Below are 25486 nucleotides of genomic sequence, written 5' to 3'. Positions count from 1 at the left end.
GTTATGTTATTTAGTAGTCTCTCAGTAAAGGTGGTGGTATATAATCATTATTAGGATGTATAAAGTAGGAGGCAAATTAGTTGGCAAAGGAGATAACTTAAAGCCAAGAAGCACTGCTAAACTTTCTTTTTTCTTGGGATTCAGTTGAAGGGTCAAATTATAATATATGCTAAGTAGTATTCATAGTCATACCTCTTTGTTGGTCAGTTGGCTTCATTCTCTCTGATAGCAGCAGTGCATTTCTAACAATTTCTTGCTGATTATACTAATAGCTGTAAAAAGAAGTCAGACCAAATTCAGAACTATTGCCACTTCTTTAAATAATAGCCACAGATCCCCTACTGGTAGATTATAATATCCTTGTATAACCAAGAACAGTATAAGAATCATTTTCTCCTAGAACCCACTCAACTTGTGTGTGAAGATTGTACAAGGAATCCGGGCCATGGAAGTTGATTCTAGCCAGTACTCTTTGGAGCTGATCCAGATGGTCCATGCATGCCTCGACCAGGTAAGTGTGACCTACATATTGATTTCAGTTCAGTGTTTTCCTTTCCAGTCCTAGTGTTTGGACTGTGGCATAGATGGACCTGCACAAAACCATATCCACTTCCCCAGGGTAGGATGTATTTGTGGCTGTGCCCAGGAGAATAGGCGTTGGCAATTCATGATACTTGTATGCTTCAGCCAACAAATTCTTACTTTACTAATTTGTGAAATGATTTTACCATCTAAACTGTGCTCCATTTTTTATGATCAAGATTAATTTTTGTAAATTGATTTTATAAAATAATAGTGGTAATTTAGAATTCCTAGTGTGCAGAATGTATCTAGCTCTAAATGTCACGGTTGGCTTGCAATGTAGCTCTAGGTCAGCAGTATTCAGAGATGGTCCAGAAAGCACGGGCATTACAATCGCCAGGGGATGGGAGAGTTTTACAAGAAGAAAATGAAGATTCCTAGGCCCTAACCCAGACCAATTGGATCAGAATCACTGTGGATAAAGCCCAGAGATCTTTATTTGTAGCAGGCACTCCAGGAGATTCTTATGTGCTATATATATATTGAAATTTGAGAGCCACTGCCCTTACTGTTAGAACAAGTGAGGAAGGTACATCTCATTCATGTACAAGTATTGATGATAATGAGATGATAAGCATGAAGCATAGAATGTGACATAAGAAATTGTTTTTTGAAACAAAAGGGTGATATACAGTGGAATAACTAACCTGCAGCCTTCAGAGAGGAAGTAAAATGTCTCTTTAGTTCCCACTTTGCCCATTTCCTTTAAATTAAAACTAACCCATTGGTACTTTTTAGGATCCTGAGCAGAGACCCACTGCAGAAGAACTTCTGAATTGCCCCCTCCTCAGGAAACGCAGAAGGTAAAGAACAAAGAAGTCGTTTCATTGTCTTCCGCAGACAGTTGACTGTTAGAGGCCTGATCAGGGTACTACAGAGAGAGGGTAGTGTTTCCTAACTTGGCCACTCTGGTGCTATTTTTCTACCAACATTGGTTTCACTGTTTGAGGGTAGCTCCTGACTTTCATCTTCTTGGCCTGCCTACTTCGTTCTGTGTTTGTACCGATGAGCCCTTAGAGCACTTCACTACCCCCATCTGTGAATTCTAATGTAGAGTTGGGGCACTGGACTGTAGAAATTAAGAGAGGAGGGCTATTGTTTGTATCTGACTTCTGTCGTTAGCTTTGTCAAGTTATTTAACATCTCTGTCCCTTAGATTTCTCCTCTATAAAGTAAAGTAGGGTGAGGATTAAAGGAGGTAATGCATATAAAGTGCTCAGCCCAGGGCCTGGCACAAGGTGCTCAACAGTTGGTGGATAGTAGTGTGAGTTTGGACCGGGTCTTTGTTTTTTAGTGCATTTGTTTAGATGGTAGGTTGCTGTTGAAGGAGTTGTCTTCAAATACCTTTTGCCCATTTCCTGTAGTCAAGCTTGTTTGATTTCTGACAGGTTATTTCCTGAGATTTATTCAGTGTTAGAGATTTCTAGAGGTAGGAAGGAGGTCCTTTATTCCTCGTTTTTTGTAGGAGGCTTCAAACCCTATCTCAAAGGAAGAGTTATTCTTTATCCTCCTTAAATGTTCTGATCTCTATTCATCCTGTTACACTATATTTGCTTTATCACCCTTCTTTCTCCCCTACTAGTTCTTTGTTTCCATATCTTCCCAGTATTCAAACATTTACTGTGCTCTTTTTCAAATTTTGCCTTAGATGCATTCAGTATATACCTAATTCCATAATCTGCTGTTTGGTCAGTAGTACCTTTATCTTGTATTAAATTAATCTTTTCTAGTTCTCCAGTTGCTCTGTAGCCAGTGTTTTAGTGCCTAGATTTATGTGTAATACTCCAGATACCACACTATGACCTTCCATTTATGTTCTATGCATATTCAGGCAATATCACCCTTTAGAGCTGGTTAAGCATATTTAAATTTTTTATCTGGCTTATTTTCCAATAATATAATCACTGTTTAAATCTCTTATTTAGATATTTCCATTGATAATTTTTAACTGCAATTTTTATTGAGATAGAGACTTACAAGAAGTACTTTGTTAGAACTTTGTTCTTTGATGGAAAAACATAAGATAAAGAGCTTTCCAGATAAAGCATAGACACAGGAAATTGTGGAAATACTCAGGAAGCACTAAGTTCTGTTTGGCTAGATTAGTGGTTTTAGATCTGGCACTCTAAATAGCAATACCCCAGAAACTTCCAAAAATACTGGCACTTAAGTGCCACCCCAGGTATTCAGCTATAATTGATTGAGGCAGAATGAGAGCCCTGGGTTGGAACATGGGAGTAAATAGAGGGAAAGAAGACTGGAAAGGGAGGTAGAGAATCTTGAATGTCAGGGGAAGGAATTTGTACTTAATTAAGGGCTAGTACAGAAGTACTGGATGTTTATGGGAGGGCTGTTCATGTGATGAGAGGCATGCCTTAGGAAGAGTTATTTAGCAATACTAATATCAGTGTTAAATCAGTACAGGACTGGTTAAAGTGGATTGGAACTATGATGAGACCGATTAGGAGAGGCGAGTACAAAGGGCATTGTATAAGTGGAATCTCTAGAATTTGAGTGTTGAGGAAAGGGAGACAGCTAAGTCTAAGAAGACTGAAGTTTTAAGCCTACTTCACTGGGAGAATGGGTGTTCCAGTTGTAGAGTTAGGAGAGTCGAAAGAATAGGAGAAGGATAATGAGCTGAGCTTTAGAGATGTTGAGTTTAGGGAGTCAGTGGGCAGACTAGATGGAGATGTCAGGAGTTTCCTAAAATGTACATCAGAGTTCTCAAGGCTCTTTGTCTCAGCCTGGAACATTTCTCAGAGATAGAAAACAAATGGCCCCCTTGTATTTGACAAATTGTCTAATGCCAGACCTATATAAGTGTTTGAGTTGTATTGAAGTACTTTCCTAAAAGTATTTTAACGTTGTAGAAGGCATTATAGTTTATAGAAGATTAAACCTGTGAAAGATATTAAAGAGACATTTGTGCAATATAGGAGTCTGTTATTTCTCTCATGTATCTTTGCTTTTCTTTTGGTAGAGAGATGGAGGAAAAAGTCACACTGCTTAATGCACCTACAAAAAGACCAAGGTAATGCTCAGGAGATTCTTGAAAAATAGCATGTCTTAAATTACCACCAAGGGGTCTGTCTTTCTTGGGTCTGAACACTGTTTGATCCCAGTAAGTAGCCTTTGGTATCCTTTCAGAAGCCAACATCTGCTTAAATGTCAGATAGTCATTTTGGAGAAAAAGCAAGCTATAATTTCACTCTCATGCTAAAGTGGACATCATTACAGTGATGAATGTTAAAAAGTTGAAAAGCGTAGGTGTTGTGGATCAGACTGGAATCTGATCTGGCTGGGCTGTGATGAAACCCCGAGGCAGGGATTGCAAAGCCTGCTATGATAGAGGGTTGAAATAAGTTGTCGAGAAAGAACATACTTTCTCATACCATAATTTGCAGTTCTTTTCAGGGAACAGACTGGAAGCATTTTTCTTTGATATAATTTTTATATTAAATGTGCCTTTTTTCTGGGGGTTGTTGGCAGGTCAAGCACTGTGACTGAAGCACCCATTGCTGTGGTAACATCCCGAACCAGTGAAGTCTATGTTTGGGGTGGTGGGAAATCCACTCCCCAGAAACTGGATGTCATCAAGAGTGGCTGTAGTGCCCGGCAGGTGTGTGCAGGGAATACCCACTTTGCTGTGGTCACAGTGGAGAAGGAGCTGTACACCTGGGTGGTAAGTGAAGCTACATACTTTAGAGCAGTGATGTGAGCCTCATTTGTTTACTGGGCCCACGATGTCTAAGTGTTTTGTTGGTTGATCATGTGCTGCAGAAGTGTCAGCATGGGATGATGGAATGTAAGCTCTTCTGAGAGCAGGGATTTTGTTCAGTTCACTGATCCATTTCCAATGCCTGGTACATGTTAGGTCACTTGTAAATGCTTTTTGAATGAATGAATGAAGGAGAGAGAAAAAAGGCTCTCACCTACAGGCTGGGTGATTTCAGAAAGTTGCTTAATAACTCTGTTCTATTACCATGCATTTCAGAGTAACTCATATCTGTGAAATAGCTTTGTAAACAAATAAAGCCGTGTACCATGTCAGGAAAATCCTGCAACCTCCATCAGTGACTGAGATGGTATATCTGGAGTAGAATTTTCCTTTGTTCCCCTCTAGATTCCACCCTCTCACCTGGAACAAATTGCCTGTATTTGATCTCTGTTTTATCTGCCACTTGTTCCTCATTCACCTACAGTACAGCTTCCATTTCTGCCACTGGATTGAACTACTCTTGACAGAATGACCTAAATTGTGAAATAAAACAGACATGTACACTTTAGTTCTTGCTTGACCTCCTGTCATATTTGCCATAGTTGGCTACTCCTTCCTTCTTGAAGCTTTGTCTTCCCTTGATTTCCATAAGACCATATTCTGTTGGCTTTCCTCCTGTCTCTGGCTGTGCGTTCTCAGGCTAATTTCAGGCTGCTTTTCCTTTACTCAACCTTGTCTTAGGCCCTCGGTTCTTCCTGCTCTTCCTCCTCTTCCTCCTCTTCCTGAGCGAGCTCATTTTTTCCAGTAGTGTTGGATAACTTCTCTGTCAGGACAGGCTTTATCCCCAGTGTGTGACAGAGTAGACACTCAACTATTAATTGATTGATTGAAAGAAAAAATGAGTAATCACTCATTTTTGGTCTCTGTTTTAGAGTGTTAACTTGCTGTTATTTCCTAAAATTCTTTCCCTTAAAGAACTAGCTTTTAGAGGTGGAGTGATATTAATGCCTTAAAAAACATTTATATAAGGACTTACAGTTGAGTTATTGAATGGGAAAAATTACCTATCTCTGTAAAACTGTTGAAAAATCATTTAGAACTATTCTCAATGCTTTATAGCAGCCTCTTTGATATAGCCAGATTCCTTATAACTATTCCATATTTCAAGGAAATTGTGACCAAAATTTGTAAAAATTTTATAAGGATTTTCAAGAGGCCGTAGTCCTATAGAAAACAATCAAATTAGACAATATAAAGAATCTTTTCACCATCACTCATAATTAAATAGACAATTCACCTTAGACTTGAAGGAGAAAGACAAAATTGGGAATGTGTCCTTTTAAGACATGATGGATATCAATCTGGGATACTTTAAAAATCTTTACCTATTGGCAGGGGTTTTTTACTACCTACATTAAAAGGTTTCATCCCCCTTTTTAAAATTTCATTTCTAAATTTCCAGCTGATTTTTTCCTACTATTTTTCTTAATAAGTAGTGATATTAAAGGTTAGTTTTGGCATGAAAAGTTAAAATTTCACAAGACCTATTTATTTCACAGAACATGCAAGGGGGTACTAAACTCCATGGTCAGCTGGGCCACGGAGACAAAGCCTCCTACCGACAGCCAAAGCACGTGGAAAAGTTGCAAGGCAAAGCTATCCGTCAGGTGTCATGTGGCGATGATTTCACTGTCTGTGTGACAGGTAAGGCATCAGCAGAAAGCATCCAGGTGCATTTAATGTGGAGTATTATACCTAATTCTGTGCAGTTTTAGTTGGGATTTTATAACAAAGAAAGCATCCAGAGAACCAAAGACAATGAGCAAAGCACGTTAATAACAGCATGCCCTGTATCTGGAGGGAACTGGAAAAGATACATGCGCTCCAGTGTTCAGCACAGTATTATTTACAATAGCCAAGACATGGAAACAACCTAATTGTCCATCAACAGATGACTGGATAAAGAAGTGGTATATTTATGCAATGGAATACTACACAGCCATAAAAAAGAATAAAATAATGCCATTTTCAGCAACATGGATGGACCTGGAGATCATCATTCTAAGTGAAGTAAGCCAGAAAGAGAAAGAAAAATACCATATGATAATCACTTATATGTAGAATCTTAAAAAAAAAAAAAAAAGACGAATGTAATTATAAAATAGAAACAGATGCACAGACACAGAAAAGAAACTTGTGGTTACTGGGGGGGGGATGGGGTGGGAAGGAATAAATTGGGAGTTCGAGATTTGTAGATACTAACTACTATATATAAAATAGATAAACAACAAGTTTCTTCTGTATAGCACAAGGAACCATATTCAATATCTTGTCATAACCTATAATGAAAAAGAATATGAAAATATATGTATGTATATATATGACTGAAACATTATGCTGTACATCAGAAATTGACAAAACATTATAAACTGACTATACTTCAATTTAGAAAAAAAGGAAAAAGAATTTTTAAAAACATGCCCAACTTGCTGTAGTATTAGGGGAGTGGTGAGCAAGGAGAAGGCAGGTGGATAACAGAGAAGAGGTAGGATTAGGAGAAATATATGGTATGTTCTTGTTGGAGGGCATAAAATAACCATTACCTTAGTGAGGTGTGGATAATACTAAATCAGGAATCAGGAGCTAAAATTTAGTTTTGGTATTGCCATTACTTACTTGATGATTCCTTGGTGCTTCTCTTTTTCTCTATAAAATAGAGATAGCCCTGATATAAGTTTAAGCCTTTTTAACATGATAATCCTACTACTATTTTTTTAAACTGTTATTGTAACAGTACACGTGCCCCCCAAATACAACTCTAGACTTGTGCAGGATTTCTCTGATATGATCTCATGTGAAATCATTGGCTGAGGTCATCCTCATTCCAGCCCTACCCAGCTCTCTAATTAGACAAAATAAGTCATTCCTTTGATGGGTTGTGCTTTCCTTCTTTTCACAGATGAAGGTCAGCTCTATGCCTTTGGATCTGACTATTATGGCTGCATGGGGGTAGACAAGGTTGCTGGCCCTGAAGTATTAGAACCCATGCAGCTGAACTTCTTCCTGAACAATCCAGTGGAGCAGGTCTCCTGTGGAGATAATCACGTGGTGGTTTTGACACGAAACAAAGAAGTTTACTCTTGGGGCTGTGGTGAATATGGTAGGTGTAGCCTTGCTTCTGTCCACTATTTCCCAGGCACACAGCCTGACTTTAGGCTTGTGTGCCTGTAACACATCATGCATCCTCTACTTGAGAAGCGTTAATTCAGTAGAAGAGAATCTTATAGAACATTTTCCTTGGGAAGGAGGCCCTTGTATTAATGATTTTCTTTCTTATGTCTATCTCAGGACGACTGGGTTTGGATTCAGAAGAGGATTATTATACACCACAAAAGGTAAAATCAGAGGCAGCTTCTTCCTAAAGCCTATGTCACACAGACTCCAGTAGTGTGTCCTCTTTCCCTGACTCCTCATATCAAGATGTTACTCCTGCAATATTTCCTGTCTGGAAGACTGATAATCCAAGATTCCTAATTTAGCACTATGTGGTTTTGTCATCTGACTAAATCATAGAAAGTTGAAAAAGAATATATAGCTGCTGTGGGCATTCTGGGGTCACATCTTACACTGGGATGAGCAGTAAAATCAGCATGTACGGTGAAAAAGTCACATCAAGCTAAACACACTCTGGAAAATTCCTTGGGAAGATACTGGAAAGCAATATACTATTCCTTAACCCAGCACAGCCATTATGCCACACTCCCACCCCCATTTCCACAGTTGGACACCAGATGAAATAGTTGTTTGTGTTTAGGGGTCATGCTGGGTGAAACATAAAATGTAATTACTCTTAGCACTGCAAGGGCTGGCGTGGTAAGAGCTGGCACAGGACCAGCTGAGGAAGAGCATGGTCACATCTCTGTCACATCCACCCTGGGACACAGGCTCACCAACTGGAAGGTTAACTATAATTGACTATACCATTCAGTATTAACAATGTTTACTTACATTTTAAAAATTAACTTACATATTTGTTGGACCATTCTCACTCAATAGGATTCACAGCTGCTTCTCTTTTCCTGAAAGAGACTGTAGTAGAAGACTTGAAGTTTGAGTTTTCACATTTCACAGACATCCATCATGTTCCCCACCATTCTCCAGCCCTATCTAGTTAGCTGCAGAGTGATGTGAGTGTTCAGAAGTCTTGCCTGCTACCTCAGTACTCAGCCATCTCACTTATAATATGACCAGACTGGGACCCCACAGGGCTACTGAGTTTCTTCTATAACTGTCATGGGCATTCCACCTCAGAGGACAAAGTCAGCAATAGACTGAGGCTTCTCCTTTCCCAGTGTTTTCTGAGAAGTCTTCCTAACTAGAACCTATTGCTAAAACAAACTTTGACAGGAGCTGTCTGTTTAGCTGATCTGGAATTGCCACCTTTTACTTTATTAAAAAACTAGACCTCCTTGTTAAAACAGTAGCCTCTAAGCTGCTGGGCAGTTCTGAAGAGAATAGTGCAACCTTTACTTCCCTATAGTCATTCTGCTAAATGCAAGATGTCACTTTTGAAAGAATTTGAGAGGTTTTTTTCCTAATACAAGTTATGTTTGGGGATTTATTTTTCTTACAGGTGGATGTTCCCAAGGCCTTGATCATCATCGCAGTCCAATGTGGCTGTGATGGGACATTTCTACTGACCCAGTCAGGCAAAGTGCTGGCCTGTGGACTCAATGAATTCAACAAACTGGGTCTTAATCAGTGCATGTCTGGAATCATCAACCATGAAGTGAGTATCCCCTTTGGTGTCCTGAATACATTGTCAGAATTTCTCTAGGTTGGAATTTCTTTGGGAATGCTGATTTGTGACTGTGGAATGTGATTTAAGAATAAAATGAGTATCTCACAGACTTGTTCAGCAAAAGAAGCCAGCCACAAGAGTACATACTATATGATGCCCATTATATGAAGTTTAAGAACAGGCAAGATTAACTTATGATGACAGAAGTCAAAATCATGGTTACTTCTGGGAGGAGGGGCGTAGGTATTAACAAAGGGTGAGAGGGATCCTAGGGTGATGGGAATGGTTTATATCTTGATCTGGGTGGTAGTTTTACATTTATATACCTACAGAAAAATGTGTCAAGCTGTACAATATTGTATAGTTTATTAAACCTTAATAAAGTGATTACAATCAAGGGATAGAATTCAGATTCTTACCTTATCACTGAAATAGGTATAGGAAAATTAACATGAAAAGAAACATTTTTTAATGTATCACCTCCTTGGAAAGTTTAGATTTATTGCTGAGAAATCACTGATTCTATACCAGCTTATTAAATGTAAGTATCACTCACCTCCTTCAAGGATGTCATAAAAGTCACCACTGATAAGTCCTAGTCTCCTCTTTGTGTTAATATGATGAGTTTTTGTCATTGTCTAAAGAAATTAAGAGACAAAAGCTTGCTGACTCAATGGAAAAGATAAGAATTTTAAAGCAATCTCCAAAGTAGTGATTCTGAAAAGGGAGAGTACAAATTTAGAGCAAGTCTAGGGAGGGTGTCTGTGTAGTTTGAAAACGCAAATTTAGAATTAGCACTACTACTTGAATTTGAGTTTTGTTATAACATTGATTTGTTGTGAAATTTTAAACTCACATGAGAAGATTTATTTTTATGCTTATCTAAAGGGAATGTGGGTTTTAACAACTTGAGAACACTGTAGGTCAAATTAGATCACAGTAAACTGGTTGCTTTATGGGCTGGAGAGAGTCCAAGATTTTAATTCCTTGCCCTGCTTTTGTTACGTGTAACCAAGACAAATGTCGATTCTATTCTAATATAGATGCCTTCAGGAATGGAGATTCCATGTTTTGCATACCCTAGTTTAGGAATCTAAAACTTTCGTTGTCAGAAAGCTCTGCCTCATACAAATTAAATTCTCTGATTATATATTGAGCTTATTTCTTCTTGTATTCTGTTGGAGATGAAAAGCTACCTGGCACCTTCTTAGTAATGTGATTTGTTCGAAGGCCTTTTGGTCATCATGACAACATTTTCGGCCTGTTTCTCCTCCATTTTTTACCTCATGAGTCTGCTTTGTGTTTTACCTTGTTTCAGGCGTACCATGAAGTTCCCTACACAACCTCCTTTACCTTGGCCAAACAGTTATCCTTTTACAAGATCCGTACAATTGCCCCAGGCAAGACTCACACTGCTGCCATTGATGGTGAGTTGATTTACAACTGTGTACGCAGACCTTAGTATTTCAGGCTCTTTTATTCTATCAAGTATTAGCTCTTCTAACTATATATACATTTTCCTGATTTCCCCCCATCATGCAGTATTGTCTGATTAACAACTTGGGCATTCAAATAAATGTTTTGTTGGTAATCATTGTAAATGCATAATCAATACATCCTTTACTGAGAATGCCACATCTATAAGTTTCCTAAGATAGATAGTAACCATTTTCCACATTTAAAATAGAATATATAATATTGAGTCACTTCCTGGATCTAACTGGTCCTTGATCTAGATACCTAGCTGCCCTAGGTCCAGGATCATGTGGATGGCTTTATATTTGTATACTCTTAACAACCAGAGGCTAGTCCATGGGACTCTGCATTGGTTGCATTTTCCCTTTATTCCATGACCCATTGGTGCCTGGTTACTTTTCCCTTTGTCTCAGAGCGAGGTCGGCTGCTGACCTTTGGCTGCAACAAGTGTGGACAGCTGGGCGTTGGGAATTATAAGAAGCGTCTAGGAATCAACCTGTTGGGGGGACCCCTAGGTGGAAAGCAAGTGATCAGAGTCTCCTGTGGTGATGAGTTTACTATTGCTGCCACAGATGGTGAGTCTACACATTGTTTCAAGCTTCCTGGATGGATGGCTGTGTTTAAATTTTGGTTGGGAAAGAGTTGGACTGGTTATTTATATAGCTGGATCATATGTTTACTTTTTTATTTGTGTTAAATTGGTGGCCAGTTTTTATGCATATGGAGCTTCATTAACTTTTCATGTGTCCAACAGAGTAATTGTAAAAAGGTCAGACTTCTATAATGACAAGTTAGTATCCTAAGTCTCTACTTTTTAACTTTAACTTTTTTGATAAATGTTTTAAGAGTTATAATATATATACATATATATATATATACACATATATATATATATATACACACACACACACACATATATATATATATATATCTTGCCCAGCACCATGTTGGTTTCAATAAATGTTGACTGAATGGTTAGAAAGGAGAACAACATAATTTAACCTTGCTCCTTGGTCGGGATCAGTTACACTGCAGTACTTAGGGACTGCTAAGGCTTGAAGGGCTGTGTACCTTGTGTCTCTTAGCTTTCTGATTGACCTAATGGAATTTTCATCTCTCTTTCCTCTCAGCTATTTCTTCTCCTCGGGGCCTTCTTGCTCCTATCACTGCTTCTCATCCTTACTGCCACTTCTGCTAGCCTTCACTCCCTTTCCTCTTTCTTCTGCTTTGTTTTTTCCTTTTTTCTCTCTTCTTGCATCACCTTCTAAACTTTTTTGATTTTTGTAGCCACTTCTTTCTCATGGCTGGTGAACAAAAAAAAATCACGTTTCATCTTCTTATCTTTTCACTCATTTTGGCTTTTTTGGTTATTGCTCCTGCTCTGGGATGTCTCTATTTTCTTTTGTTCTGTGCCTATTATTTACACAGGAGAGGTCCAGGGATAGTGTCAGATAAGTGATCTGTTACCATATTTAATTAAGTGAACCAACCTTCAGAGTGGTACATTAACCTTCCCTGCTTGTCCCAAAACAAGGGGTTTTAGGGAACAGACTGGTTAGTTCAGACCAGATGAATGGAAATGTTACCTAGAAAGATAGAATCAGGATGTCACTAGGGAGTAAATATAGTACAGCAAGTTCAGTAGCACTTTCTGACAGGGCCTCAGAGAGGTAATATTTCTTCAGTAGATCTGTATACTTCTCAGATAAAACTTCAGAATGATGAGTGTAAAATTGGATTCTGTGGCTGGGCATATTACCTCTTATAAATGTTCTTCTACTCCTCTGAGCTGTACCTGATTGCATCATTCACCCAGCAGACAGAAACTAAGTGCCTACTGTGCTCCAGGTCCTCTTTTAGGCTCTGAGAATATAGAGGTGCTGTATGATCCAGCAGTTCCACTCCTGGGCATATATCCAAAGAAAATGAAAACACTAATTCAAAAAGATACATCCACTCCAATGTACAGAACAGCACTATTTATAATAGCAAAGATATGGAAGCAACATAACTGTTCATAAACAGAAGGATGGATGGAGAAGATGTGGTATATAAATGGTGGAATATTACTCAGCCATAAAAAGAATGAAAATTTTGCCTTTTGTAACAACGTGGATGAACATACAGGGTATTATGTTTAGTGAAATAAGTCAGAGAAAGACAAACACTGTATGTTATCACTTATATGTGGAATATAAAAAATAAAACAAATGAATACAACAAAACAAACAGACTCAGTTATAGAGAACAAACTAGTGGTTATAGGTGGGAAGGGGTGTGGGGAAGGGTAAGATGGGGTATGAGATTAAGAGATGCAGACTGCTATATAAAATAAATAAGCACCAAGGATATATTGTACAGCACAGGGAAATATAGCCATTATTTTATAGTAACTTAAAATGGAGTATAATCTATAAAAATATTAAATCACTATGTTGTACACTTGAAACCAATATAATATAAATTAACTATACTTTAATTAAAAAAAAAAAAAAAGTTGAGTCTCAGAAAGCCTCTGTCCTCCAGAAACTCATGGACTAGTAAGGGAGACATACATATAAACAGATCAGTGCAGGGAGAAGGGTTCAGTGCCGTGAGAGCAGTATCCAATCCTTTTCTCTCTCCACCATCTCCCTTCACTGTCTAAGTGAGCTTGTTACCTTAAATCCCTCCTGTACACTGATAGCTTTATATTACCATACCTGACCTGCAGATTCACTTTTTCAACAGCCCCTTGACTTGGATGCCTAAAGATAAGGTCCAGTCTTTATAATCCAGTCTTCCCAGGTCAGTCCTGATTCATGCCTATTATCCTGGCTTAATCATTAGTAGCACCCCCTTTTCATTAAAATATATCATGATTTGGTTAAGAAGTAATGGGCATCTCAAACAAACTTACTATGTTCAGAATCAAACTTCTGATTTTCTGTTCAAATCTGTTCCTCCTACAGCCTTCCTGTCTCAGTAAATGGCAACTCCATCCTACACCCCCAGTCCCATCCATTAGCAAATTCTACAGATTATCTCCAGAATATATCCAGCCACTTTTTACCATCTTCACTACTACAACTGGTCTCCCTACTTCCACCCTTGGTCCCCTGCAGTCAGTTCTCATGGTAGCCTGGGAGCTCCTTTTAAATACCTACTCTTCAGAATCTAATGCTTTCCTATCTCAATCAATAAAAACTAAAATCATTGCAGTGGCCTACATGACCCAGACTTTAGTCACCTCCTGACCTCTTCTGTGACCACTGTCCCTCCCTTACTTTGCTGCAGCTGCAGGAGACTTCTTGTTCGTGTTTGTGTTACATTACCTACACTGGACCTTTGCGCTTGCTGTTCCCTCTGCCTGGAAAGCCCTTCCCCTAGATACCACTTTGTTATCTCACTTCAGTCAGGTCTCTGCTCAAGTATCAACAAGTACTTCTCTGACTACCCTGTCTAAATTAATGATACCCCATTATTCTTTATTTTCACTTTTATTTACCATTTATCTTCCTTCATAGCACTTGTCACTACCTGAAATAATTTGTTTATCAGTCTCTCCCCACTGGAGTGTCAGTTCCGTAAGGGGAATGACTTTGTTTTGTTTACTACTCTCTTTCTAGCACCTCAGTCAGTGCCTGTCATGAAGCAGATGCCCAATAAACATTTAAATGAATGACCAAAAGTGTTGAATGAGTGAATGAATAGATGGCAGTATGTAGGAGTGCTGGTCATGTTTACGTAGGTGGCGTCAGGTATTGTTTATGCTTTATATAAGGGAATAAATAGCTTTACCTTGTTTTGTACATAGTGGAAAGTCTTTCAGCTCTAGGACATAAAGATGGGGGACCCAAAAGAGTTGGGAAGCCAAGGTGCAATTAAACTATTTGCTGTTTAATTTTTTTGTCTAGATAATCACATTTTTGCCTGGGGCAATGGTGGTAATGGTCGCCTGGCAATGACCCCTACAGAGAGACCTCATGGCTCTGATATCTGCACTTCATGGCCTCGGCCCATCTTTGGATCTCTGCATCATGTCCCAGACCTATCTTGCCGTGGCTGGCATACCATTCTCATTGTTGGTAAGGGTTTCATATGTGTGGGTTGGGATGGCTTTGACAGAGAATAGAACCACACCTAAGTTACTGATGGTCACATTCTTGCATCCCAAAGAAGCTACTTCTATAAGTCTTATAGTGGTCATTGATACCATATGTAGTGGCAGAAACAGAATATTGGCATTTCTTGAGTTCTGTCATTTGCCACCTCATGATAACTTCAGGCTCTGCACCCTTGCCAGAGAATTTGTTACTTCTAGTTGCTCCCTAGTTTATCTGTATTCATGCTTTTGTGAGAAACATTCAGTACACCTTTAAAAGAAAAACTAAAACTAAATCGTAACTTCTTTCTGCATAAATATTCCTTTGTTATGAAGTAAATTATAAAGGCCTGTGTGAAGGTTTACAAGTTCATTGTTTTAGGTCAGTGGTTCACAACCTTGGCTGCGCATTAGAATCCCTTGAGGAGTTTTTAGAAATCCCATTGTCCTGACCAATTAAATCAGAACCTCTAGGGTGGGACCTAGGCATTGTTAGTTTCTAAAGCTTCCCAGATGATTCCAAAGAATAGTTAAAGTGGAGAATTGCTACTTTACATTGTGAATATAGTTAGAGTAGCTAGTGGCACTTGGCTTGTAATATTTATATCTAAAACAGTATTTAATTATATCTGGTGTGAGGGATAATAGCAATTATCTCCTAGATTAACTCCCTATCCTAGTCTTCTCACTTTTTCTGCCTCTAACTATACACAGTGCTTACCTAAATACTGAAATATTTTTCCTCAGAGAAAGTATTGAATTCTAAGACCATCCGTTCCAATAGCAGTGGCTTATCCATTGGAACTGGTAAGTAGCAGTGTCTCAAGTACCAGTGGTTTTCTGAGATGTGAGTCTTAGAGTTGAATTCTGTGCAGTCTCCCAAAAAAGGAAATAGGAAGTATCTTTGGGAAATGAGGAATACCATGCTCAAGAGGGAGGATCATATTTTGGTAGATTTCATAATAACTTATGACTTTTACATTGTGGTTAGAGGGAGAGTACATCTTTGCCACCATGCACATGGAAGTAATAAAGTGACTTGCTCAGCATTGCAATGTGATGACTTACGTACTGTTCCTTTTCTTGCTGTGCTAGGGGCTATGGGTTCTGTCTGCCCTCTACTTCCATAGTATTCCCAGTCTATAGAGATAGTCCTTCAAAACAGGCCCTCAGAATTAAAAGTTGGCTAAACTTTCAATATGGTTAGGAAAATCAGCCAAAGCTCTCTGATACTTTTCCTTTGGCTGCTTTCTTCATGGTTCTGATTTGGGACCATGCCAGGAAATTGAATCTGTGTTCCTTTCGGTTTTCCATTGGCTAGAGTACCTGTAGTCTTTGATGTTTCAGAACTGGATTCTGGTATTTTGTGGAGTCAAAACAGATGAAGACCCAGAATGAAAGTAAATTAATCCTCCAAAAAGACAGTTGAAAATCTGATTTAGATTTGTTGAACTCTAGTTTATATACACACACAGATCACACATTTTATTAGTTTCTTTTAGTAATCCATTGCTCAGGATCTATTTGTGCATATTAATATCTGTCGCAAATGTAAAATGCTTTTTGCTAAGCACAGCTGTTCTATTACAGCTTTGTTTTGCTGGAACAGTATTTAAACGAAAAACGTAAGATTAAAAGCACATGTCCATTGGCTCAAAAATGTAACTCTGTAAGGGCAGGGATTTTTGTCTTTTTTATTCATTAATTTTATCCACATTGCCTAGAAGGGTGCCTGGCAAGTGGTAAATTCCCAATACATATTTGTTGGTTGGATGTTGTATAACCATCCAGTGGAATATTGTATAAGTTAAAATGAGTAACATCTACAAATGTTTCCATAATGTGAAATGTAAAAAGCAAGTTACAGCAGCCTACATGCCTTTTTGTAAAGTTCAAAAACAAGCAAAATAAATAATATATTGCTTAAAGATACATAAATATGTGGTTAAGTTTTCTTTTTATGAAGAAATGAAAAATACAAAATTAATCAGAAGTAGTAAAATCTGAGTAGGAGGCCAGAGAAGAAAGGAATTCACAAGGCAGGTAAAGCAATCTAGGTTATGTCCTAGTTCAGCACCGTCCCGTAGATCTTTCTGCAGCAGTGGAAGTGTTCTGTCTCTGTGCTGTCCAGATGTAGCTGTGGAGTACTTGAAAAGTGGGTCCTGTGACTGAAGAACTGAATTTTTAATTTTACTTAGTAGCTACCATATTGGAAAGTAATTGTACTTTCACGTAATAGATTTCATCTGTGTTTATTTTGCTAGGCATCAAAGCTTACATATGTGTTAAAAATAGTCTTAATGTATATATCAAATGTAACATAATTTTTAAAATCCATTCAAAACAAAAAAGCAAGGTTCAAACCTTATTTTGGCATCTACAGTTCTGCTGTTTTGGTAGGATCCCAGTGTGGCATAGTCAGTTCTCAAGCCAGGTTAGCTGGTGGCCATAAACAAACTTACATTTAACTTTAGAATATACCTTGCTTTTTTTTTTTTTTTCAAGCTTTGGTAAATTACTTTCTTAGTTATATTTTCTTTGGCCCATATTAAAATTGTTTCATTTTCTCCTGACTACACTTATCTTAATTAAAGGTAACTTGGAATATGCTGCATGATATTAAAAGAACCAGCCATCATATTTTTAAAATTCTTACAAATAGTCATTAAAGAATTTAATGAATTGAGTGGTTGAGGATTTCTCTATTTGGGTGTTTCCCCAGAAAAGGAATTAATAGTAAGCTTATATGGTAGCTTTAAGAGGTGTTTGGCTCAAATGTGAAAAAGCTTTGTATATAAGATGAACCTTTATGCTGGAGTCTGGATATATCTGTTAAGGTGTGGGTGATATGGTTGGGGTGAGTAGTCAGTAATGCTGTAGACACTGATAATCTGCTGAGAACATAGGGATAAGCACATTTGGAAAGTAGAAGTAAATTATCATGAAGATACTGATATACAAGACCCTTGTGTAAAAACTGAAAATTTAGTCCTAAATATCTGACTTACTGTTGCTAATCCACTTCATGCAACTGTAGGGACCTCTCCAGGGGTCAGTGGGGCTATCAGATGGTAAATCTTTCTTGCTGCAGAGCAAAGCTCTCTATTTCTTTCTGTGTATCTGTCAGTGGTTCAGAATTCTAGCCCAGGAGGTGGCGGCGGCGGTGGGGGAGAAGAGGAGGACAGTCCACAGGAATCTGAAACTCCTGATCCAAGTGGAGGCTTCCGAGGAACAATGGAAGCAGACCGAGGAATGGAAGGTTTAGTGAGCCCCACAGAGGCCATGAGGATCAGCAGTGGCGCCAGCAGCTCTTGTCCTGGCTGGCTTCGAAAGGTAATTCCTTTGGTAGAGATACCTCTGTGGGGACTAGAAAGGATCTCACTGTTTCCTATGTCCTATTCAAGTGCTTTGCAGCAGTCGTCTAGGTTTCTACTGTCTACTTGAACCAAAACCACCAAATCTCTAATTCTTTTTCTTCCTGACAAGAAAAGATATAAGATGTTCTCATGTCTTTATTACTTACATGAATGGAAATTAATGCAAACTTCTTTGAAGGCAGTTTTTGCAGTACATGTGTGCAAAGATTAAGCTTATAGATTTGGTACTGTGGTTCATAGAAGTAGAATATTGGGGCAGTTGGATTGCCTTACAGTAGAGAAATGCTTTATGAGTGCAGACAGTAAAAATGTTGGAGTTTATTTATTTGTATGGCAAGTTGGTTATAACATATGACTATGAAGAAAGGATGGGATATCTGAGCAGTATGACCCATTCTTTTAGAAAATATGTAATGTCTAGAAGAATGTCCAATATGAAAGCTACATACTGATCATTTTAACAGTGGTTATCTATGAGTGATGGGATTACTGGTGATTTTTGTCATCTCCCTTTGCCCATCTATATTTTCTCATTTTCTACAGTCAACATTTATAGTTTGAATTTTTTTTTAATTTTTACACCACCACCCGCCCCCCCGCAAAAAAAAAACAAAACATAGATTTAAAGCTCCCTCTATAATAAGATTAAGCTTGATAGCTGCTCAGGAGTATGAGTGGAGGAAGCAGCACACTGTTCTGTCTAAAGCTTCAGCCTGGCAGTTGGCCTCACTGCCATCACCTTAGAGCTTCCCAACTTACTGAGTAGCCTGTGTAGACTAAGTGTATGTTGGGGAAACATGCCAGATACTCCAGACTGTTCTTGAATTTGAGTTTGATTTCGCTTCACTATTGCTCCTTGAGGGAGGGATGACAGGATGTTGACAGGTAGGCTGAGCTATGTTGTAACCACAGCTGGCTTGCCCCACTAGAGGGTGCTGATGTCTCGATAGAATGAAAGAAAGAGAGAGCAAAGGGAATTTGGGTGAAAGAAAATGGCTCAAACAGAACTGATGAGATTCTTTCTCTTAATACACAGGAGCTGGAAAATGCAGAATTCATCCCTATGCCTGATAGCCCATCTCCCCTAAGTGCAGCCTTTTCACAATCTGAGAAAGATACTCTGCCCTACGAAGAGCTGCAAGGACTCAAAGTGGCCTCTGAAGCTCCTCTGGAACACAAGCCCCCAACAGGAGCCTGGGTAACAGCTTTTGCCTTTAAATCACAACTAGGTAAACAGTGGCTGTGAACCCTGCCTGGTTCTCTTGGCTTCACTGTCTCCTTCTCCAGCTTCATTGGTTTCCCAGCTGCCCTACATCACTCATACTGTCTGTTTAGTAATGTTTAAAGCTTCTACCCAAGGCTAAACTGATGGGAAAGTATCTACCCATTCACATTTTTGACAGGCACACACCTTTCTACACCAGAGGATTGTCTTTCTTTTCTCTCTGCCTCAGAAGTACCAAAATTGAAATTCCAAAATTCAAATCCAGTTTTTCATGACACTGCTAGGGTAGGTTGGAGGTACTAAATATAAGTAAGAAATAATACTTGTAGTCTAGTAAGGAAGCAACACATGTATACCTAACCTTGGTAGAAATGAAATTGTGGTAAATATCTCAATAAAACTGTAAATTAGATGACATCAAACTTTATCTAAAGGGCTACATAGTAATTATTTTAGGCTTTGCAGACCATACAGTCTCTTGCAACCACTCAACACTGACATTGTAGCACAAAAGCAGCCATAGATAATACATAATGAATGGGCATGTTTATGTTCCAATAAAACTTTATGTACGAAAACAGGCAGTAGGCCGGATTTGGCCCATAGGCTATCATTTGTTGACCCTTGCTATAAACAAAGTACAGTGGAAGAATGGAGAAAAATCCAAGCTAGGATAATTAAAAAGCTTTCCAGAAGAAGAAATAAAACCTTTCAAACTTCAAGGTAAACATTTTAAATCCTCTGTCAAGTAACCTTCTGAATTGTTTTGGTGATCTTGTTTACTCAGCACTTCTCAAATCTGTTCTAAAGTGTGATCCGCTGTTTTTCATGAATATTCACCCTTTGCATCACAGTGTCCTCACAATGATCAGAAAGACTTGTTCCCAACCAAATTGTGCTTTCCCTCACTTCAGCATTTTAAATGGGAAGTCATCAATGCACTGTAAAAATTTTCACGAAGTCCTCCAAAATAGATGATTGATTATTCTTTTAATTTAGCATAACAGGGACTGAGGCATTGAGAGTTCTCTGACTCTCTTATGTTAGAGCTGGGTTCTGTTGTAATCCCAGCAATTTTCTGTTTCTCTTGCATTTACTTCACGTGTATATGTATTTTATCTTGTTACTTTAAAAGTAAAATCTGATAGCACTTAGAGGACATTTGGATTGGGGAGCTAGCTGTAGCATCTGGGCAGAATCTCCTTTGACCTCTCTCTCCTCTCTTTTTAGCCACCTCGGCTGAATCCTGCAGGAACATGTGCTGGAAAGGGAACACCCTTGACTCCTCCTTCCTGTGCATGCAGCACTCTGCAGGTAGAGGTTGAGAGATTACAGGGTCTGGTGTTGGAGTGTCTGACTGAACAACAGAAGCTACAGCAAGAAAACCTCCAGATTTTTACCCAACTGCAGAAGCTGAACAAGAAGTTAGAAGGAGGGCAGCAGGTGAGAGCATTAAAAGAATTAATTCGATTTCTGATTCTGTTTTGAAGAATCACAGAAGCAAAACACCAAAGACTAAAAAAATAGACTTATTCCTTTGCAAGTACTTAACCTTTTGATGATGTAACTTTTGTAATGAATCCTGGAAGCCTTGGCCTTGTTCACACCCCTGGATTGAATAATTTTCATCACCTAACTTCCATTGTTTTTTTTGTTACCTTTGTTTTTTCTTTTACTTATTATGAAAAACTTTAAACATTACAGTTAAGCGAACACCCATACATCCACCATCTCAGTTCAACACTTGTTAACATGTGCTGTATGTGTTTCAAATGTGTATGTGTGTCTGTGTGTGTGTGTTTAAAATATGTGTAGGTATGTATCTCTGTGTATTTAAAATATGGGTGTATGTATATTTTTTTTCTTTTTCTTTTTTTTGCTAAATCATTTTCAAGTAAATTATGAAAGTCATGACATAGCCCCCCTAAATACTTTGTTACATATATCCCAAAATAAAGAGATTCATTCTCCTGGATAACCACAATACTGTTATCACACAGTATTAAAAATAACAGTAATATCCTCAATTATCATCTAGTACTTAGTTGAACTCAAATTTCCCTAGTTTTCCAATAAAAATGTCCTTATAACTGTTTTTATCAAGACCAAAATCCAGTCAAGAACCCCGTTACATTATGTTTCTTGTTTCTTTTAATATAGAAAATTCCCTCTACCACCACCCCTTGCCTTTTTTTTTTTTTTAATTTTCATGGCATTGGTTTATTGAAGAAATGGAGTCAGTTGCTTTCACAGAATGTCCCACATTCTGGATTTGTCTTAATTTCTTGAGATGTTGCTTAATTTGTTCTTACGTCACCCTGTCATTTCTGAAAACTGAAAGTTAGACTTAAGGCTTGATTAGATTCAAGTTAAACATTTTTGGTAAAAATACTTCACAGGTGATGCTGCTTGCATTGTTTTTAAAGAGCCATAGTATCACTGTATATAGAGTGAACTAGGATTGGGGAAATACCGTTTCACCCTTGGCTTTGCCATTTACCAGCTTTATGTGTTTGGACAAATTACTTGGTTTCTGTGAGCCCTGGTTCTCACCTAAAAGAATAAAGTAGTATCACCCACCTGGTGTGATTGTTTTAAGGATTAAATGAAATAATGTCTATGAAATTACTTTGGGAAGCATTATACATACTTGAGGGAAGCAAGGGTGATTGGCAGAGGTAGCAGGCAGGAGGACTGTTTCACTAGGACTGTTTGAGTTTTAAAACTAAGAGTTCTGCATCCTAGAAAATCCTGTAGTCCTGGATAAACCAGGATAGTTGATTACCTACTTGCAGCAAATGTAAAGGTGTAGACTTTATCTAAGGTCCTATATTATTAAGGTAGGTAGTATTATGAGCTTCTCACAAAACTGTTGGCTACACATCCTTAGATATTGGCATTAAACTGCTGTAACTAGGTGGCGGTGTTGTTAATGTGGAACTGTGTTTTATCTGGACAGGTGGGGATGCATTCCAAAGGAACTCAGACAGCAAAGGAAGAGATGGAAATGGATCCAAAGCCTGACTTAGATTCAGATTCCTGGTGCCTCCTGGGAACAGACTCCTGTCGACCCAGCCTCTAGTCTCCTAAGCCTTACAGCCTCCAGGAAACTGGGATCCAAAGACCTTCACAGCACACTTACTGAATGCAGAGAGCGCTTTCCTGGCTTCATTCACTTGCAGACAAGGAGCGCAAGGCAGAGGCTCTGAAGCACTTTCCATGTACACTTGGAGAGTAGCATTGCCTATTAGATAGGATCTAGGAGTGGTTTTGTGTTGGAAAATGGAAGGGCCCCGTGGCCCTGGCTTTGTCCTCAGTGACTGCCATAGCAACAGCAGCTCTGTACCTCATCTGGTGATCCCACCTTTGAAGAGGAGACACAATGCTCACCTTAATTTTGCTGGTAGCAGCTTATATCCCATTTGTCATTTTCACCATGAATTGGAAGCTGCCTTAGGAATTCAACACCAGGCATTGCACCTCTGGGTGGAGGAGGTTAAAGTGTAAAGCTGGAGTGGGCTGGAACCAGTGTGGCCCATCCAGGGTCATCTGGAGAGTGGTAAAGTGTTCTAAGCCCTCTCAGGAGCCGGAGTCCAGGAAAATATGTCTGGTGGAGTCAATCTGGGGCTTGTTTTCAGAAAGTTCAATTACTTTGTGCAGCTAAATGCTTTAGGAGGAGAAGTAGATTAGATTGCTTTTCCTCTGAGGGTTGATTGAAATTTCTTCAGTGAGGAGTAGAGAAAGAAGGGCAGGTCCTTCCTCATCACACAGCAGGAGTTTCAGGCTGGTGCAGTGTGGGATTTCCTAGGTTTGGAAGATACCTCTAAGAGATGAGGCATCTTGCAGAGAATTAAGTCAGTAGGAACAGACAAGAGAAAACCATGAGGGGAGGTCCTCCTTTATATGCCTCTACTTGGTATCTTCAAGAGAGCCTAGAGTGACTGAGTCTTCTGCCCAAGAAGGCTTCTTGTGCCTCTGCCTTCGTGGCTCTTAGGGTTCTAATCTTGACAGCAGCCCCAACCACTCCCTTTCTGTATGTCTAGTCAGTATTTTTCCCCTTTTGGTATTTTATGAAGCCATATCAGTGAATATGCATCATCTTTCCTACTTGAGTGGCCCAAAGCCAGCACCAAAACCTGGTAGTCCCTGAAGCCTAATAGTACAAGAGGAACCTGCCAAGTGAGAGGAATTTGGCTGAGAGCTCCCTTCTGATCCATGTGTCTTCATGTCCTTGTAGACAGGAGCAAGCTAAGCTTTCCTGAAGAGAGAAAGTGTCCTAGAAACATTTGATGGTTCTACTTAAGGATGTGAGCTATGTGTTTCCACCTCTAACCTTTGGAATGTTCCTTTAGTATCTTGGGTCACAGGAACTGCCTTAATGAGTGTCACATCCTACCTCCCTAGAAACAGCTAGATTAATTTTTGTTTTATTTTCTGGAACCAAAAAATGAATGTTTGATATCTGTTTAATGTTTTGGGAGGACCTGTGCAATGGAAATTTTTGCTATTTCCCTAAAACTGATGGTGTAAAGGCTGCTGCTCTGGGAAAACCCCACAGCTGGGGATGGGCAACTCTATTCAATGGGATCTTCTTTGGTTTGATATTCCCATTGTTTTCTCAATTCTGGGAAGCCTAGTACAATGGTACTAATGTAATCACCGAAGCCTTTTCTTAAAATAAGGGAAGGGGCCAACCCTGGATTAAAGTTACAAGTTCTGGGGACTTGGGGGTTTGCTACAAACCCTAACAATGGGTTTTGGTTCATCATGTAAATGCAACTTTGATTTTTTTTTTTTTTTTTTTTTTTTTAAGGACTGACTGGCCTTTCACGTTCCTGTATCCCTCATGCTCACCATCTCAGCAGGCCTGAGAGGCAGGGTCAGTTTGGTTGTTAATCATGAGTATTGCCTCTGCCGTGGAACTGAGGAACATGGGCACGTTGCTGAGACTGTGGGATGAAAGTGAGCATTGAAGAGAGGGTGAGAGCCCTGCTCTGGCTCCAGAGGGGGAATCACTCTCTAGCAGTGGAACGCTGGGGTCATTTTCTCTAGCATGTTCCCTTGAGAAGTTTACGTTTGCTGTTAATCTGGCTGAGAATCTAAGTTCTGTGCCTTAGAGACAATTTGCACTTTCCCAAATTGTGCCTGGGACAGCCATATGATTTTACCCACCAAAAAGCTATGCAAATAGAAACCAGTTCAAAGGTGGCAGCCACACATCAGATAAAAAGTGGAAGGTGAAGCATCAGAAATGCCTTTGAATGGTTTTCTCTAGCTCATTCTCTTAAATTGTGTCCTATTTTTCTTTTTTATGTAGTGCTAGGTGTTTTAAGTTTTCCAGTAGTATTGCTTTTGAGTTATAGTATAACCTGAGTTACTCCTCTGCTCTGACATTGTTGCTGAAGAATTAGCTTATTGTTAGCCAGATGTTGAAAGGTTGAGGGTGGAGTGGTTTGGCATTTCTGTTTTAAATAAACATTTAAACTCTCAATCAGTGCTATGCCTCAGTAAGCCTGCGCATGGACCTTTGTCACTGGGGAAAAAAAAACCCAGACTCTAGGCCTTCACGAATCTTTGATTCAGTGAGTCTTTGTATAAATAAATTGATGGTCTTATAACAGAAACAATGCAAGGGATATTTGCACAAAAATAATCTTTGCTTCTTCCCAGTTTTTTTTTCTTGCTAACAATCATTTCTGCTACTACAACTTTTTTCCCATAAAAACTTTGAAAATGCTTAAGATGCAGAGGGAGGAAAAAAAATGAGTCATTAAAAGAGGAAGGGACACATCTTGTACTTACCTCCTTAGTCATAGTCAGCTTTTTCAGATGATGATGCCAGTTTGTGTTTGTAAAACTGTTTTCCCTCAAAGAGATTGAACTGCATTTGGTCTCCCTGGCATAGCACAGCCAAGTTATGACTTCTCTTGGCTGAACATTTCACTAAAATTTAAAGCAAGAACAGCCTTAAACTCACATTTCATTTGGTTTTGCCATATATTTGGAAACATTTATAATAGAACAACTCTGAAGCAAGGATGTACTGTAAATAAATTCTTTCAGATAGCATCCCTGGCCCTCCAAAGAAGTATTATTCATGATAGTGTCAGGGCAGAGCAGGCTGTAGTTAGGACTACAAAACATGTTCCTTCCTGCCACAAAGCCAAAAATCATTTCTTGCTTCAGTGATTAACTGTGGAAATAAACATGCTGATCACTAAAC

At 38.9% G+C, this 25486-nt stretch overlaps 1 protein-coding gene and 1 long non-coding RNA gene across 4 annotated transcripts in view; one reads left to right on the top strand and one right to left on the bottom strand.

The window, feature by feature from the left end:
• NEK9 (NIMA related kinase 9) overlaps nucleotides 1–24913 on the top strand; it is a 34222-nt gene extending 9309 nt beyond the window's left edge. Inside the window, exons 7-23 of one of the 3 annotated variants that reach the window (XR_004320845.1) lie at nucleotides 401–511; nucleotides 1321–1385; nucleotides 3563–3613; nucleotides 4072–4264; nucleotides 5860–6004; nucleotides 7260–7460; nucleotides 7649–7695; nucleotides 8934–9089; nucleotides 10420–10528; nucleotides 10991–11152; nucleotides 14474–14644; nucleotides 15409–15468; nucleotides 17789–17994; nucleotides 19075–19236; nucleotides 20494–20706; nucleotides 22223–22484; nucleotides 24077–24913. Coding sequence is in view for 1 of the 3 variants with exons in the window: in XM_032482392.1 (XP_032338283.1) it covers nucleotides 401–511; nucleotides 1321–1385; nucleotides 3563–3613; nucleotides 4072–4264; nucleotides 5860–6004; nucleotides 7260–7460; nucleotides 7649–7695; nucleotides 8934–9089; nucleotides 10420–10528; nucleotides 10991–11152; nucleotides 14474–14644; nucleotides 15409–15468; nucleotides 17789–17994; nucleotides 19075–19236; nucleotides 20494–20706; nucleotides 22223–22345 (2175 nt within the window). In the remaining 2 variants the exon portion in view is untranslated. Of the gene's footprint in view, nucleotides 1–400; nucleotides 512–1320; nucleotides 1386–3562; nucleotides 3614–4071; nucleotides 4265–5859; nucleotides 6005–7259; nucleotides 7461–7648; nucleotides 7696–8933; nucleotides 9090–10419; nucleotides 10529–10990; nucleotides 11153–14473; nucleotides 14645–15408; nucleotides 15469–17788; nucleotides 17995–19074; nucleotides 19237–20493; nucleotides 20707–22222 lie in introns of all 3 variants that reach the window. The other 2 variants (XR_004320844.1, XM_032482392.1) reach the window with 2 other exon arrangements.
• On the bottom strand, nucleotides 212–9797 carry LOC116664349. Its single transcript, XR_004320848.1, has 3 exons — nucleotides 9658–9797; nucleotides 8328–8389; nucleotides 212–272 (listed from the first exon to the last, which is right to left on the bottom strand). It is a non-coding gene; the product is annotated as an uncharacterized LOC116664349 (long non-coding RNA).
• Nucleotides 24914–25486: the final 573 nt, after the last annotated feature.

The sequence above is a fragment of the Camelus ferus genome, chromosome 6 (assembly GCF_009834535.1).
Source record: "Camelus ferus isolate YT-003-E chromosome 6, BCGSAC_Cfer_1.0, whole genome shotgun sequence".
Taxonomy (NCBI): Eukaryota; Metazoa; Chordata; class Mammalia; order Artiodactyla; family Camelidae; genus Camelus; species Camelus ferus.
The sequence above is the reverse complement of the archived record's forward strand: the minus strand, read 5'-3'. Positions and strand labels throughout refer to the sequence as shown.